The sequence below is a fragment of the Choloepus didactylus genome, chromosome 8, assembly GCF_015220235.1.
Source record: "Choloepus didactylus isolate mChoDid1 chromosome 8, mChoDid1.pri, whole genome shotgun sequence".
NCBI lineage: Eukaryota > Metazoa > Chordata > Mammalia > Pilosa > Megalonychidae > Choloepus > Choloepus didactylus.
In genome coordinates, this window is record NC_051314.1 from 96881942 (window position 1) to 96899471 (window position 17530).

Genomic DNA, 17530 nt, shown 5'->3' on the forward strand with positions numbered 1-17530 from the left:
TCAAGTAGCTGTGTCATTGATTTCTCAGGGTTTTCCAGATATAAGATCATATCATCTGCAAATAAGGCAGTTTTACTTCTTCCTTTCTAGTTTGGATGCCTTTTATTTCTTTGTCTTGCCGGATTGCTCTGGCTAGCACTTCTAGTACAGTGTTGAATAACTGGTGACAGCGGGCATCCTTGTCTCATTCCTGATCTTAGAGGGAAGGCTTTCAGTCTCTTGCTATTAAGTGCTATGCTGGCTGTGGGTTTTTCATATATGCCCTTTATCATGTTGAGGAAGTTTCCTTCAGTTCCTACCTTTTGAAGTGTTTTTATGAAGAAAGGATGCTGCATTTTGTCAGATGCTTTTTCAGCATCTATTGAGATGATCGTTTGATTGGGAAATAGTGCTCTGATTTTTCAAAAGGGAAAAAAGGTGAATGCTAGGAATTATAGATCAGCAAACATGATAATTTGTAGCAATGTTATAAAATGTTATTAAAGTGAAGATTTGGAAGCATTTAGAAGAATCTGATGATTATTAGGAGCCCTTGTCCGTTCACTATGGTTCACTAGGAATACATCTTATTAAATCAACCTCATTTTTTCTTTGAAAGCATTGCTGGATTAGTAGAATAGGGAAGTTCTGCAGATAAAGCTTTAGACACACCCTTCTTTCATTTCTTTAACATCTGTATATTTTGTGCTAGGTGCTGAGAATACACTGGTGAGCACAATAAATTTTAATCTTGTGGGAGATACTGATAATGCGTAATCTCTGAAAATTGGCAAATAAAAAAGACAGGACCTAGTTGGATGCCCTGTCAGGGTTGAAGAACAGGCCTGGAGGAAGGTCTCTAATGGGGTGCAACCTGGAGCTCAGCCCTTCGTGCTTCTTGCTTTTTAAATCTGGGGACCTGAGCAAACTAAATGGCTGTTGTGGTTGATAACAGAGTTAATGTTCAAAATAATTTCAAAATATTAGAATGCTGTTAAAAATCAAGAATTAAAATTAATAGATGATATATTTGTATATACCTATGTCTGTCTATCTCTCTTTTACATTTCCAGTGTATTTGCATTATTTCCTTTGATCCACACTTAGACTTGACCAACAGTGAAACAGGCTCCTTTAATGGATGTACAGCAGGGGGTTGTCTATAAATCTGTATAAGTAGGCAGTCAGCATAAGGTACAGAGTGACCTTTTTTTGGGAGTTTGGGGGAAAGTCTGCATTGTATTTAAAGCCAGACTGGAGGACCTCTCTAGTCCTGTCTGATTCTAAAATTCTAAGGGCTCCTTCAGCAATTACAGTGGAGAAATGGTGTTATCAAATCTGTGAGGGAACTTGTCTTCAGAAATGGAATAAATCACCTAAGAAACTCAAGATTGCAGACTCCTTAAGGGTGGGAGTAGTGTCCCTTTTTGTAAATTCCTCTTTGCTCAATAAATTGGTTGGTTTTCTTACTGACACCACCTTCATGAGCTACTTGATTGTGTAACTTTTGGCTCCTGTCTTTTAAAGCATCAAATAGCTTTGTTTACTCTCCTTGAATATTTTTTTGAATCTGTGGTTGTGAAACCAAGAACATTATTTTATGTTGCTCTTTTTTTTAAAGATAATTTGTAAAATATGGAAATGGCAACTCTGAAAGCCATATGTCTCTGGCATCCTCTGTGAAGCTCCTCAGTTCTCTCCTGACTGTTTAAATGATTCATTCTGCCCCTTACATGATTCCTCTCAAGAAAAACCAATTATTTAGTGTTCTTGAGGTTGATTGACTTGCAAATAATCTGGTCTCCTTTGCACATTTTTGGTAAATTTTCCCTGAACACTAGAAATTATTTCACTTACTCTACTTATTCTTTGATTGTAATTGATTATTATTTAGATCTGATATCCAGAGATCAATAAACTCAAAACCAGTAGGTGCAGGCTACATACTACACATTCATATGCTTACAGTGCTAGAGTATCATTCAACCTTTTTTTTTTTTTTTTTTTTTGATAAAAAATTACCTTGTAACAACAAATGCTATTTTGTCACATACCTTTTCTGGAGCTAAGTCTTGGGTCCCCTCCCCAATCCTCTCATCTTTGCCCTCTTCACCCTCACCACACTTAGGTATTTTTATTCTGTGGTAAGATGGTTGATGTTTCTCAATCTTATGTGAAGTCTGAATAAAAGCATTTTTTTTTTTTGGAAAATTTTGTTATGTTTATTGACCTGCAACATATAATATGGGTAGCATGTTAAGTATGTCCACACAGCATCAAGACAAGACCCCTTGGCTCCTCTTCCAGTCGGATCAGTAACCCAAATCCCACCCATATTGAGCATGTGGAGCCGCAACTCAAAAGTCATGCATTGTTAATTATTGGCTTCTAAAAAGGTATTTTGAAGATTTGATGCATTTTTCTGCAAACAGTTGAATGACTGGTCAGGTGCAATTTCTTCTAATTTGTAATTCCTTTTAATATGTGATGGCAAGGTCAGTCAAAAAGATAGCAGTTAAAATTAAAGTGGTCCAATAAGGACTACTGGCATGCCAGTGTTTAAAAGTCATCTTTCTCAATTTAGATGTTGATGAAATGTTCAAGTCCTACCAAGCGAATTTTGTTTGATTTTTGAGTAAGAGCTGTTAGCACTTTGGGGACTGAGTATCTTTCATCATTCCCCTTTTGAACTTCATGTCCTAAAAGAAAAACTCCAGTGCAAGGAAAAACATGAGGGATCAGGAGGAGGTTGTAATGTTTTTTCTGTCTGTCATCTTCCCTATCATCCAACTTGAGCTGCTTCCTCATCCTGCAATGTATTGCTTCCCCTAGGCCTTGTTCAGAGTACTTTAATATAGTAACTCATTTAATCCTCACACTATACAGTGTGGTATATTATTTCCTATTTTATGCAAATGGAAAGTCCTAGACAAAGGAAGGTCTTGGCCCTTACCTAAGGCCATATATAGCTTGTAAATTTGGAGCTGGGATTTGAACCCAGGGTTTGGTCCCAGAGTCAGGTCCCTTAACCAACCTGCCTTGTGAGGTGGTAGTAAGAATATCTATCTCAAAGAGTCATTGTAAGAAGTAAATGAGACATACTGCATACAGCTTTTAGAACAGTGTGTGGTTCATGTTAAATGTTAACTCTTATCATTATTGCGTTTTAATTTTAATATATCTACCATGTATCTGCCTTGGTAGAATAGTGTAAAATGATATTTAATAGTATGAGTTGCTCCATGAACTTACGTTTATTGTTAACCTCTTTGATGCCTAGGTTTCTTAGCTTTAGTGGGAAAGTAATACCCACTTCATAGTGGTTTTTTTTTTTTTTTTTATGGTCAAAAAACTTATATTTAGAATTTGCCAGCTGGACTGTTTAGATGATCCCAATTTTGTTGGCAACATCCAAAGCATCATAGTCAGGAGCCAGTCGAACATATGCCTTCTTCTCTCCATCAGGCCTGATCAGGGTGTTGACCTTTGCCACGTCAATGTCATAGAGCTTCTTCACAGCCTGTTTGATCTGGTGCTTGTTGGCCTTGACATCCACAATGAACACAAGTGTGTTGTTGTCTTCAGTCTTCTTCATGGCTGACTCAGTGGTCAGGGGGAACTTGATGATGGCATAGTGGTCAGGCTTGTTTCTCCTGGGGGCACTCTTCCGAGGATATTTGGGCTGTCTTCTGAGACGCAGAGTCTTGGGCCGCCGGAATGTAGGTGAAGTGCGGATCTTCTTTTTCTTGTGGCTGTGGACTCCTTTCAGTACTGCCTTCTTGGCTTTCAAAGCCTTTGCTTTGGCTTCGGTTTTGGGAGGGGCAGGGGCTTCCTTCTTCGCTTTCGGCGCCATCTTCGTGAAAAGCTTCATAGTGGTTTTATGAGTATTATAACAGTTAGCATTATGTAAGGTAACTGATACATATAAATTCCCAGCCAGTGTTGGCTTACTCTGTTCCATTATGAGATATGAGTTCCTTCTATCCCAGCACCTAGCACATAGTAGGTGTCTCATTAATGTTTATAGCATCAGTAAATGAGAGCACTGGGAAGGAGAAAGAACAGAAGGAAGGACAGATACGTGGAAGCTTTCTACTAGAGGTAATTTTCTTCCAGGGGAAAAAGGTCATCTGAAGGCCATATGGATCTAAAAAACAGTTTAGCTTTTTTTTTTTTTTTTTTTTTTTTTAAAGGTTAACCTGATATTTAATTCTAAAGTATAATATAATATGGCCACTTACGGACTAAAGAATTGAAGAAACAGAGGGATATGAAGAGCCTGGCAGAGAAAGGAGCGAGGGAGAGAAAGGATAAGAAATTTAGTAAGTACTGTAGAAATGTTACATTCTGTAATTCAGGTTACACCTTTTTTGAGCAGTGGCTTCAGAGTCTTAGACCAATTGTCTCATGACTTTGGAAATCCAATTAGTTGATTAGTCTTTATGTAAAAAATTTCATTTACTGATTGCTGTTAAGTCTTTGGCAGATCCTTTTTGTATGCAGTTGCAGCCAGAGACGTGAGGGGCGTGGAAAGGTGAAGGTGTGTGTGGCTGCATCTTCTGTAACCACAGCCGAGAGCCAGGGGTCAGGTGAAATCAAACTGAAGGCTAGAAACATATTTTTCTGCCCCCACCGTCAGAGCTAATGCAGCACTTGGGAAGCAAGGTGTCACATTTCAAGGTTTGGTTATCATGTCCTTTTTCAAGTTTTAATTATGCTCTTGGGGTGAGGTAGGGGAAACTTGCATCCTGGGACTGACCTTCAGAAAAGCATGCCAGAAAACTAGCTTGACAGGTCATTCTTTCAATTTGGAGAATACTCCACAAATTTATTGCAGAGTTAGGTCAAGGGAACAGGTTGGATCTGTCGTTGGCCTTAGAGGCAACACCTAATTATGCTGTCCATCAGTTAGGTCCTGGCGCTTATGAAAGCCCAGTTCTTGTTACTGGTCTTTCTGCTTGTGGACAAGAGATGATAATGCATCCATTGTTTCTTCCTCTTAGTTTGCAGCTGCTTAGCTTTGTCTGGAATACCTTCTGCTGTTGATATAATAAGGAAAAGCACGTGGTGTTTCTAACCAGCAATAAAGTATTTCTTACCCTAGGCATGAAACGTGAGAATAGACATGCAGCTTCTTGTTTGACTACCTGTCTTGTTTCTCAGTTCAGTTTTAATTCTGCTATGTCATTGGTGACAACAGTTTAAGAAATCAAGAGGAACCAAAGGAAAAGGCCACATTTTTGTTTGCCATAGTAATGAGTGTTGTTTACCCTTATTTATTTTTGGTTACTTTTTATGAGTAGATAAAATGAAAAGTCCTAAAATGAAGGTTTTTGTCAGAAAGGTGCTATTGGGTGGGGGAGGGTACAGGAGTAGGAGCAGATAAAAAAATCATCCTGCTAGGTCACCTGCATTTTGACTGCCAGTGCATCTGATATCTGTTCCTGGATCAGCATATCCCACGTGCTGTCTCTTCAGAAGTTTCCTAGCTTTTGACCTTGCTTAGAAAGCAGCCTGGAGTAGTAGGGGAAATTGCAACATGAAATTAGAAATCCCCATGTTATGGCCTTGCTTCTACCTTTTACTTAAACATGTGGTTTTGGACAAGTCACTTAAGTCCTCTGAGGTGCTTTCTCATTTATGAGAATAAAAGCATTTTATTAGATTTTGGATCAAGTTTCTTTTAATATAGTCATTTCAATGACCAGGTGAGAGGAAAGAGGAGTACTCTGATTTTCTGTCACCTATTCAGGTCCTTTTCTCATTGTGAAATGGACAGAAAACAGGGTGTATTGAGTCTTAGCAGGAGAGACAGCTCAGTTCTAGTCTTACACAATTATCAGCTTCTAAATAGATTACATGGATTGATTATGAAAATGGGGCTTTAAGCCCAATGCTGCCCTGCATTGTATCTTTTGCATTTCACCCTAAAACAGTTTAACTTTTCATAGGCTGCTTATTTCAATCCGTTGAGAAATGGTGCTCAGTTCTGGACAGCACTTCATTTTGAATGCCCTCGCTTGAGTTGAGTTTTGTTATTTGAGCCTGTGAGCAAGCTTGCCTTGCTGGCTATTTGTGTGTTTCTGGCTATTGAAGGCATCTTGTTGAAGCTGAAGAGTGCACTCTTTGAAAGAGTTCTTTTTAGTAGAAAACCATTGCATTGAAAAACTGCTTTGTGTTTTTATAGACCACACAATTGTAAACCAGCTGACACAGTTGCTAAGTAGTTATTGGCGTTAGAACACACAGGTATACTGGAGAGCCTGACCCTAGTAGTTGGAAGCATTTGTGAGTATTTAAGATGGAAAAGAAAATACAAATCAATCTAGGGGTTCCTGTTTGATTGTTTTTACGATACCTTAGAATAGATTGAGGTCTTGCTATTACTCTGCCAGATGTACTTCATCTTTAATTAGATAAATTTAAACATAATCAGCTAAAGAGCTTATGATCCAGTATCCAATGTACTGAGCACTTACTAATGTTGCTGAAATGCCTTTTAATGTCTCCTGAACCCAAACTTGCGTCTATATTGTATACAGTAAAAGAAAAAAATGCATTTTAAAACCTTCTACACCCCTCTCTCTCACTGATTACAATTAAAACTCTGGACAGAATGCAAAAAGCTGCTAATAGAGGACTCTGAAAAGTAAACAGGAGCTGGTAGATTGGGGAGAGAAGTCAAAATTTTCAGGCTGACCAGTATAGCAGTGAATTTGCTTGCTTTTAAAATTTTTGTCTTCCTTAATCTCCTGGCTTTGACCTGGTGAAGCTTAGTGCCAGGACTGCTCAGTTGAACATCTACAGCAAAAAACATCAAAAGCTATCCCTTCTTTATAGCCAGAGGACTGGGTTTCTGTGAGCCAGAGAGTATAGGAGAAATCTGTGTTTTTTTCCTATTTTTTTTTTTCCCCTCTCCTGGTTCTACTCTGAGGCCAGCCTAGTTAAAAGCTGCACTGCCTCCACGGTGCTGGTGGCGTTGGTGGCATTGGCGGCATTGGTAGTGGTGGGCACAGTGGTGCCGGCTCCTGAGACCCTAACATAGAGCTTTTCTTTCTGGCCAGAGGATCCAGGTAAAGGGAACCTTGGGGTCCAGAGAGTATGTATGGGGAACCCCTGTTGTTTTTCACTCTCTTGTTTCTCTGGATGCTTTGCCTCGAGGGTTGCCCCAGTTGTGGGGGAACTGCATGATATCACAAGGGACAATTAAAGTTCTGAGAGAAACAGTAGTCTTCTAGCTGGGGATTGGGAAAAGGAACTCTTAGGAGCTAGAGCCTGTCAGGAAATCTTGGAAAGGAGATAACTGAAAAAGGGGATCCCTTAATATTGGGTATAAACTGGCAAAAGTCTTGAGCTAACCCACATGTGTTCTGCACATGTGCAGAACAGATCTAAATAGGCATAACAAATGCTTTGAGAACTTAACTATGGTATGAAGTACCATCTAAGTTCCAGACTAACACCAAGTGGCACCTACAGGGGGGAGACCCAAACAGCCTAGCAAAGGCTTTGAAAACTAAACTGATGTTGGAACCATCTCCCGCAAAGGGCTGAACAGAACTTGTATTTTGAACCTACCTTGGTTGAATGCTAAAACAAGCAAACAAAACACAATCAGCATCCTCTAAAGGATTTTAACAGGGCCTAGAGAGTCACAGCATGATATTCAATATGCTCAGAATATAATCCAAAATTACTTGATATACAAAGAACAGGAAAATTGGACCAACCAGTTCTCAAGGGAAAAATCAACAGTTACCAACTGCAAGATGGATTTATCAGATAAAGACTTTAAGGCAGCTTCTATAACTGTGATCCATGAGGTAAAGGTGAACACTCTTGAAATGAATGAAAAGATGGATGGTCTCAGCAGAATAGCAGAAACTCTAAAAAAAAACAAAAAAAAAGAAAAAAATTTAGAAGTGAAAAATAAAATATCTGAAATTAAAATTGTATTGGATTCCTTAATAGCAGAATGGAGATGACAGAATGAGTCAGTGAATTTAAGCTAGATTAGTTGAAATTAGGCAAACTGAAAAAGATGGAAAAAAATGAACTAAGTTCTAGGGACTTGCAGGACAATATCAAAGAGTTTAACATATTTGTTATCAGAGTCATAGAAGGAGAGAAGAAAGAGATGGTGGCACACACAAATAAATATTTGAAGAAATAATGGCTGAAAACTCTAAATTTGGTGAAAGACATAAATTTACTGCTTCGGGAAACTCAAGCAAACCTCAAACAGTATCAACTCAAAAGAAAGTCATGCTTAGATATATTATATTCAAACTGTTAGAAAAATCAGAGATAAAGAAGAAAACTTGAAAGCAGTAAGGAAAAAGAAATTCACAGTACACAGTACATACAAGAGAGCAAGGATTTCAAACGAAGTGGATTTTTCACCAGAAACCATGGCGGCCAGAAGGCAGTGGAGCAAAACCTTTAAAGAACTGAAAGAAAAATAAAGGGCACCCCTTAATTCTATATCCAGTGAAAATACCCTTCAAGAATGAAGGCATTTTCAGTTAGGGAAAACTGATGAATGAATGTTCATTGCCAGCCGATCTGTTCTAAAAGAAATGTTACAAGAACTTGTTAAGACTGAAGGGAACTGATACCAGAGGGAAACTTGGAATAGCAGGAATGAATCAGGAATAAACAACAGAAATAGTAAATAACTGGGTAAATAGAATATGTTTCTTCTCTTAAGTTTTTAAAAATATGTGTGATTGGTAAAAGAAAAAAATTATAATGCTGATGTTTTTTCAATCTGTGTGGATGTAATAAATGTGAAATCTTTAACAAAGGGGGAGGAAGAGAGATCCCTATTGTTGTAATCTATATTTTACTCAAAGTGTTAAAATACTACATTTTTTAAGTAGACTGATGAATTAGGGATATATATTATAATTCCTAGAACAAGCCATAACAAATAAATACAAAGAGATATTGCCAAAAGACCCATTAGATGAATTAAAGTGGAATACTAAAAATTATTCACACAATCCAAAAGAAGGTAGGAAAGGGGAAGAACAGCAACAGTAACTATATACTATATACTCTTTACAAGAAACCCACTTTAAATATAATGATGAAGTTAGGTTAAAAGTAAAAGGATGGATAAAGCTATGCCATGCTAACACTAAGAAAAAGTAAGTTGTGTCTATATTAATATCAGATGAAGTGGCTTCAGAACAAGGAAAATTTCCATAGATAAAAAAGAGACATTACATAATGATAGAAAGGTCAGTTCATTGAAAAAACATTACAATCCTAAATGAGTATGCATGTAATAGAGTTTCAAAATGCTTGAAGCAAAACCTGGAAGAAGAAATAGTCAAATCCATAAATATACTTGGAGACTTCAATATTCCTATCTCAGTAATTAATAGAATAAGTAGACAGAATCAGAAAGGATATCGAGTTCTAGGAACCAACTTGGCCTAATCAATGTTTTTAGAACAATCCACCCAAGAGCAGCAAAATAGATGTTCTTCTCAAGTGCACATGAAATATATCACAAAATATTCACTAAGTATTGTGGTCATAAAACATTTTAATAAATAGAAATGAAGTGAAATATTTGTGCATTTGACCATAACAGAATTAAGCTAAAGATCAGTCACCAAATATGTGGAAATTAAACAACACCCTTTGAATAATCTGTCAAGGGAAATTAGAAAATATTTTGAATTGAATGGGAAATGCAAACATAATATGTCAAAACTCATAGGATATAGCTAAAGCAGAACTCAGAGGGAATTGAATAGCTGGAAATGCTCATATTAGAAAAGAAGAAAAGGTCACATATCAGTAAGTTAAGCCCCTGTGTTATGAAAATAGAAAAAGAACAAGTTAAGCCTTGTTAAAATACAGGCAAACGGAAGGGAGGAAGTTAATAAAGAACAAAGATCAATGAAATTGAAAACAGAAAAACAATAGAAAAATATTATTCAAACCAATAACTGGTTTTATGAAAAGATAAATAAAAATTAATAATCATATAGCAAAACCGGCAAAGGAAAAAAAAAGAAGGCATAAATTACCAATATCAGGAATGAAAGAGGGACTATTGCTGGAGACCATAAAGACATTAAAAGGATAATAAGGGAATATTACAAACAACTCTTTCCCTATAAATTAAACATTTTAGCAGAAAAGACCCAATTCTTTGAAAGATACAAACTTAATCAAGAAGAATAGATAACCTCAGCAGTCCAATGTTTATTAAAGAAACTGAATATAGTTACTTCCATCAAAGAAAACTCTAGGCTCAGATAGTTTTGCTGATGAATTCTATCAAACCTTTAATGAAGAAATAAAACAAGTTCATGCAGTCTTGTCCAGATGAAGAGAAAGGAATACCTCCCAACTCATTTTATGACCCCAGCATTACACCAATACCCAAACCAGCCAAAGACATCATAAGAAAAGAAAATTACAGACCAATATTTCTCATGAACATATGTACAAAAATCCCAAACAAAATATTAACAAATGAATCCAGCATCATTTTAAAAAAGATAATACACCTCAACCCAGAGGAATATATTGGAATATAATGTTGTTTCACCATTTGAAAATCATTGTAATTCATCATATCAAAGAAAAACATGTTTACCTCAATAGATGAAGAAAAAGCCTTTGACAAAATCCATCATGCGTTCATGATTAAAAAAAAAAGTCTGCATTCTAGGAAGTGAAGAGCATGTCTTCATCTTGATAAGGTTAACCATTAAAAACCTACCGCTAACATCATACTTAATAGTGAAAGATTGAATGCTTTCCGTTCAGATGGGGAATAAGGCAACGTAGCCTGCTCTTATCCTACCTTTCCAACATTGTATTGGATATCCTAACCAGAAGAATAAAACAAGAAAAAGAAATACAAAGCATACAGAAAAATTCTGTCTGTTTGTATCCAGAGACATAATTGTCAACATAGAAAATCCCTAGGAATCTAAAAAAAAGCCCCTAAAACTAAGAAGTAAGTTTAGCAAAGTATGTTAGGATGTAAGTTCAATATGCAAAAATCAGTCATATTTTTTATTAGCAATCAACAATTTGAAACAAATTTTAAAAAGTATTTATAATAGCACCAAGTAAAAGGTAATAGATATAATTCTAACAAAATATGTGCAGGAGCTGTATGCTAAAAATTATAAAACATTGATGAAATAAATAAAAAAAATGACTTAAGTAAATGGAGTATATACCATATTCATGGATTGGAAGGTAAAATATTGTTAAGTATCAGTTCTGCCCTAACTGATATGTCATTCAATGCAATCTCAATGAAGATCCCAGCAAGATATTTTTTGTAGATATTGATAGTAGATTCTAAAATGTAGAAAAAGTAGAATAATTAAAACCATCTTTAAAAAGTAGAACAGAGGATTCATACTACATGACTTCAAGACTTACTTTAAAGCTGTATTAATTAAGATGATGTGGTATTACTGAAACAATAGACTCATAAATCAGTGGAACAGATTAGAGAGTTCAGAAATAGACCAACGCAAATTTGTTCAGTTGATTTTTGACAGAGGGTCCAAAGAAATTCATTGGATAAAGGATAATCTTTTTCACAAATGGTTTTGGAATAATTAGATATCCATATGCAAAAAATAAATTAAATAAATAAAAAAGGACCTCAACTTACACTTTACATCTTATACAAATATTGACCCCAAATGGATCATATACCTAAATGTAAAATCTTAAAGCATGAAACATAGAAAATCTTTGTGACTTTTGGTTAGGTTAAGAGTTCTTAGATATGACTTTAAAATCAAAATCCATGAAAACAAAATGATAAAGTAGATTTCATAAAAATGTAAAACTATTAGTCTGCAAAATACACTGTTAAGAGAATGAAAAGACAATCTCAAGACTGGGAGAAAATATTGGCAAATCGTATATCTGTTCAAGAAATTGTTTCTAGAATATTTAATGAACTCTCAAAACTAAACAAAAAGAAAACCCAATTCAAAAATGGGCAAAAAATTTGAACAGTCATTTTACCAAAGAAAACCTATGGATGTCAAAGTAAGCAAATGAAAAAGTGCTCAGCCTGAAAACCAAACCGAGATACCACAATACACATCTATTAATATGTTTTAAATCTGACGGTACCAAATGCAGGAGAGGATGCCGATCAACGGGAACTCTCATACATTGCTGCTGTGAGTGCACCATGAAACAGCCATGTTAGACAGCTTAGCAGTTTATTCATAGACATACATTTACCATACAACCCATCACTCTCATTGCTAGATATTTACACAAGGAAAATGAAAACTTATAATCACGTAAAAACCTATATACAAATGTTCATAGCAGCTTTGTTCACAATTGCCATTAACTGGTGACAACTGAAATGCCTTCAAATGTGAATGGATAAACAAACTGTGCTGCATACATTCAATGGAATACTACTCTGCAATAGAAAGGAATGAAGTACTGATACATGAAGCAACATATATGATTCTCAAATGTGTTACACTTGTGAAATAAGCCAGACTCGGAAGGCTACATATTGTATGATTACATTTATATGATATTGTGGAAAAGGCCAAACCATAGGGATGTAGAATACGTTAGTAGTTATCAGGAGCTAGGGGCTGGGCTGCTGGACTACAAGTGGACATCAAGAGGGAGTGTCGTATGGTGATTGAACTGTTGTGCATCTTGGTTGTGGCGGTGGTTATGTGACTGTATGCATTTGTCAAAATTCATAGAACTGTACACCCAGAGGAGCAGATTTTACTGTATGTAAGTCATAAACCACTTAAACTGATTTCACATAAGAAATAACTGTGTGAAATGGTGGATGCACTGGTTAAATGCAAGTGATGATCTAATGTGAAACATGATAAAATCCAAAATTTAAAGTCATAGCAATTAAGTAATGGGTGATAGGTACCTTTCCTTACTGGAAAAACAAAACAAAACATTGAAATGCCATGAACTGAAATGATTAAGAGATTTAAAAACCTGGGATATAAGTTAAATGGCTATGAAATCTATTGAAAGAAACGGCTTCCTTTAGAAAGAAGTTAAGGCACCATTCGTCTCCTTTTTTTTTTTTTTTTTTTTTTTACCACAGTCTTAAAATAGTTGGCATTTCCATGGCAGCAAGATAGTATCTGTAAACTCTTCTAATTTAGTAGTTGCTAATGGATTAAAATAAAACATACTAGTACAGAAATGTCAGTTATTATGCTAGAGAACATAGTCCAGGAGACTTTCCTTTTTTTTCTCTGACGTCATTTCCTCATATTACTTGACAAACATAAAGTTGACGCAGTTTTTTGCAAAGTTAACATTTCATCTTATTGAATGGATGTAAAAGGGATTGACTTCATTCCTGAATACCATCAAGGAAGATTGCTTAGAAACATTGAATGAATGTGTATAATATGCAGTTTCTTTCATCAGACTTTACACACTGTTTTTGAATATATTATTTCTGCTAGTAGATACCCTGAAGACTTTCTTTGAGATCTTAGAAAAAGTCTATTTTTCTTTCCCTTTCTTCCCTTCCTCCCCCTCTCCTCCTTTCAGCAGATATTAAATACCTAATATTTGCAAGAGTGTACTTGGTTCTCCTTACCCTATGATTATTATGTTATTATGATGCAAATAATTATCCATTAGCTAAGCATAAAACAGAGGCATTAACAGATAAAGAGTCTGTCTTCTACCCATTTTATGCCTAGACCTCCCGAAGTCTGGCCCTGATTATGGGTCATTTGTTCACCAGGCCCTGCATGCTTTGCGAGTAAGCGAGTAAGCGCGTAAGCATTGTGGTCAACTCCGGATTATTCAGGCCCTTCCCGGCCCTTTCTTAGTGCCTGTCTGTAGGCCATTTCCCTGCTGTTTTTTACCTTTCATCTGTGAATGGATGAGAAAAACAGACTAGAGAACTCAGGCTCAGTTAAACATTTTGAATCTTATCCATTATTTCTTTCACTACATTTTGTAGATTACATCCATAATTATTTGTTTCTAGGAAAAAGTGTCCGAAAGTCAGAAGGGCTAAACTTTCTGTGAAACAAATATTTAGTCATAACGACAAGAATGAACACTTTTCTCTAGAAACGGTATTTGTGGGGTTAAGCAATGCGAATCGAAAAGAAGAGAAAAAGCCAATGAAAAAATTGGCATTAATATTAAATCTATTTGAGTAACTAATATAAAGGTTAGAGAGAGAGAAGAAACATATGCAGTGTTATTTGCTTTAATATTAGGAGTAGATTCTTTGTTCCTGCATATCACCAGTAACCTATTGGTGATCTGAATAGATAGGTAATAAATAACAAGGGATTATTAGTACTAGTAGATTGATAGATTATTGGTTGATGAGTATTAGTAGGGATTATGAATATTCCTAATTAGTAAATACTGGTTTTAAAAAATGATTTGAGAATAATGTGAACCATGTTTACTATATTTAAAGAACAGATCCAATTCATTAATATAGATTAAAGTTTCTTCAAAGAAACATAGTTCTTAGATACATAATAAACTTCTTTAATTTAGACAAATAATTTGATTTTAAAGAATTTAGAAAGAACTTACATTCCCTCATACATAATCTAATTGAATCCTAAAGCCTCTTGAGTTAGTGATTTCACCTTCATTTGACAAATGAATAAACTGGGGCTCAGGCAGAGTAATGATTTGTCCATGGTTACATACACTCTGTGAAGGGCAGAGCTGAAATTTGAATTGTCCATTATTGAAATCCACATACCTTATCCTGTCCATACTCCACAGAGCATATGTGATTTACTTGAGTAGATAGCTGAAATTAATTTCCGGAGGAATTTTAAAGCTAAGTCTGTAGGATTTTTAAAACTCACGATTCTAGAAAAAAGAAGCTGCTGCTTCTTCTTTGGGATTTAGCTTTTGACAGTTAAGAAGCTGTGATAACTAGAATCAACAATTTCTCTTTTATTAACTTGCCCCATTTTAAGTTGCAAGCCTAGTTCTTCTGTGTAACTGCCTGACAATTTAAGGCCAACACAACCTTCCCCTCCTGTGAACTCAGGAGCACTTGTTACCATTAGTATTCTTTTTATGCTTACCATATGAGCCTCTGCATTATTATTGATTGTGTGTTTTGAGGCTCCAGCTATATTGCAAGTTCTTGTATTTCATGCATCTTTCTGTGTAGGCATAGCATTTTATAGAGTTATGTGTCAAATATTTTCCAAATGACTGTATATTATTGCTCATTTATATCTTAGTTCTCTCTCTAGAGCATGGTAGGGCATCTTCTCATAGTGGTAGTTCATTAACAGAATTTGAAGGAACTCAAAGGCTCTGTCCTTTCCTAAAAGAGTGCATGTTATTTCTCCAACCAGACACCTATATAATAGTAGATTTTCTTTTAGGATAGTTATATTTTAGGTGAACAGGAGTGGAAGGAATGTCTCTGGACTTGTTTTATGGCTGACTTTGGGGCCATTATCTGAATGTTAGTCTTAGGACATCTTGACTTTCTGCTCGTGTCTATGCTTTGCTTTATATATCTGGAGAAGCAGGTATGAAGCTTTCTGGTCAGACCTGTTTCCTGAGGGCCTCTAGAAGATTCTAGGTGGCTCAGAGTTTCCTAAAACCCTTTTTTTGAGAAGTGGGCCCAGAATAAATACTTTGAGAGACTGTTTAGCTACAAAGCGTGGATACTCAGAACAGACAGGCTTGATGCTTGTTAGCCCTGTGATCGTGGATATTTTGTTTAACTGATTCAAGTTTCTGATTCTTCAGCCAGTTTTAAAATGGGGCGAATATCTATTTCAAAGTGCTGTTGTGAGAATTAAAAAGAAAGCGTGTATGTTAAACCTGGCTCATTATAAGTGAGAAATTACTGTCTTTCCCTCCTGATTCACCTTGTTGCCTTTGTGGTCAGATCTTGTAATGTGGTATCACAATATTCCTGTCCTTTCAAAATAATTTGGCTTTTTATGCTTCTAGTTGTGGTAGAGAAGTTTTAAGGTGTCGGTGCCATACAGAATTTTTATAGAATCTTAGTAGACAGCTAACAACATTTTTTAAAAGGGGAGATTTTTAGGGGCTGCAGAGAGGTTTAAGTAAGTTAGTAAAGTAGCTAGAAGGATCTATAATTATTTCATAATTTCAGCAGTTTATTTTTATGTTTATTTTCCTGCTTATGTAGCCTACCAAAGACTAGAATTACCTTTATTTTTTCTTCTGGTTCTCACTTAAATCTTGGTGTTCTGCTTACTCTTTTCTTTGTAGCTAGACCTTGATTTTCAGGGGCAAGAATTGTAACTTTTAATATTGTTGATGTAGGCCATATACCATATTTGGTGAATGAATTATGTTAGAAATGAAAAATAGGCGATTGTTTTGTGATGCTGTTTAACTTTAAGTGATATCATTGTTTAGTTTTTTTGGTTTTAATTTTAAACTTTTTATTTTGAGATACTTTCACACTTACAGGATAGTTAAAAAATAACACAGACCCCATACAAAGAACTCATGCCCAGATCATTTTGTCTCCTTTGCCATATCATTCTCGATCCACTTTCTGAACAATTGAGCATAGGTTGTATACATCATGCTCACTGAACACTTAATACTGCCATGAACATTTCCTAAGAACAAAGATAATCACTTGTGTAACCACCTTGAGTGAAACTGTAAAATTCAAGAAATTTAACTTTGGTATAAAGCTTTCAGTCTCTATTCCAATTTCTTCATATGTTTCCAGTGTCCTTTTTGCCTTCTCTCCCTGCTTCTTAGATCCTGTGTGGGATCATGTCATCATTTCTTTAGGTTTGTCTCTCTCTCTTTTTTTGTTGTTTAAATTCTGGAATACATATACAAGATGAAGTTTCCCATCTTGAGCACCTCCCAGCATACCATTCAATGGGATGAATCACATTCACAAAGTTGCGTTGCCCTCACCATCTTCCAGTTCTAAAACTTTCCCATCTCCCCACGTAGAATATGCCTGTTAGGAATTAACTCCCCACTCCCCCTGCTCTGGTAACCTGTACTCTTAATTTCTGTCTCTGTGAGTTTGTATACTCTCTGATATTCACTCTCTAGTTATCATGGGGCTTACATTTAATATTCTAAATCTAGCCATCTTATTTGCTTTGATACCAACTTAACTTCAGAAGAATAAGCAAACTATATTTCTATACTCCTCTGTCCCTCCACCTTTATGTAGCTCTTGTGTACATAGCCACTGATTTCTCATATTTTATGCATTTGATTTTAGCCTATAGGAAGTAAAAAGTTGATTTGCAAACCAAAAGGACAATAGTACTGGCATTTATATTTACTCACCTAGATACCCTAACCGGAGAATTTATTTGTTCATGCAGCTTCAGTCTATTGTCTAGTGTCCATTTCTTTCAACCTGCAGAACTCTCTTTAGCATCTTTTGTAGGGACGGCCTAACTTTTGTTTATCTGGGAATGTCTTAATCTCTCCCTCAATTTTGAAAAACAGTTTTGCTCAATAGAGAATTCTTGGTTGATGGTTTTTTTGCTTTCAGCACTTTAAATATGTT

General features: G+C 35.8%; 2 protein-coding genes across 2 annotated transcripts in view; one reads left to right on the top strand and one right to left on the bottom strand.

Annotated features, from left to right (window-relative positions):
- Nucleotides 1-17530, top strand: part of SLC2A13 (solute carrier family 2 member 13) — a 388263-nt gene that overhangs the window by 42832 nt on the left and 327901 nt on the right. The gene's annotated exons all lie outside the window — the stretch shown is intronic.
- LOC119542103 (60S ribosomal protein L23a-like) lies at nucleotides 3322-3839 on the bottom strand. Its single transcript, XM_037846605.1, has one exon. It carries the CDS (start codon nucleotides 3830-3832, stop codon nucleotides 3362-3364), a length of 471 nt encoding a protein of 156 aa, XP_037702533.1. The 5' UTR covers nucleotides 3833-3839; the 3' UTR covers nucleotides 3322-3361.

Coding starts and splice junctions, on each gene's coding strand:
- LOC119542103 (XM_037846605.1), bottom strand. CDS start 3,832: ATGGCGCCGAAAGCGAAGAAGGAAGCCCCTGCCCCTCCCAAAACCGAA.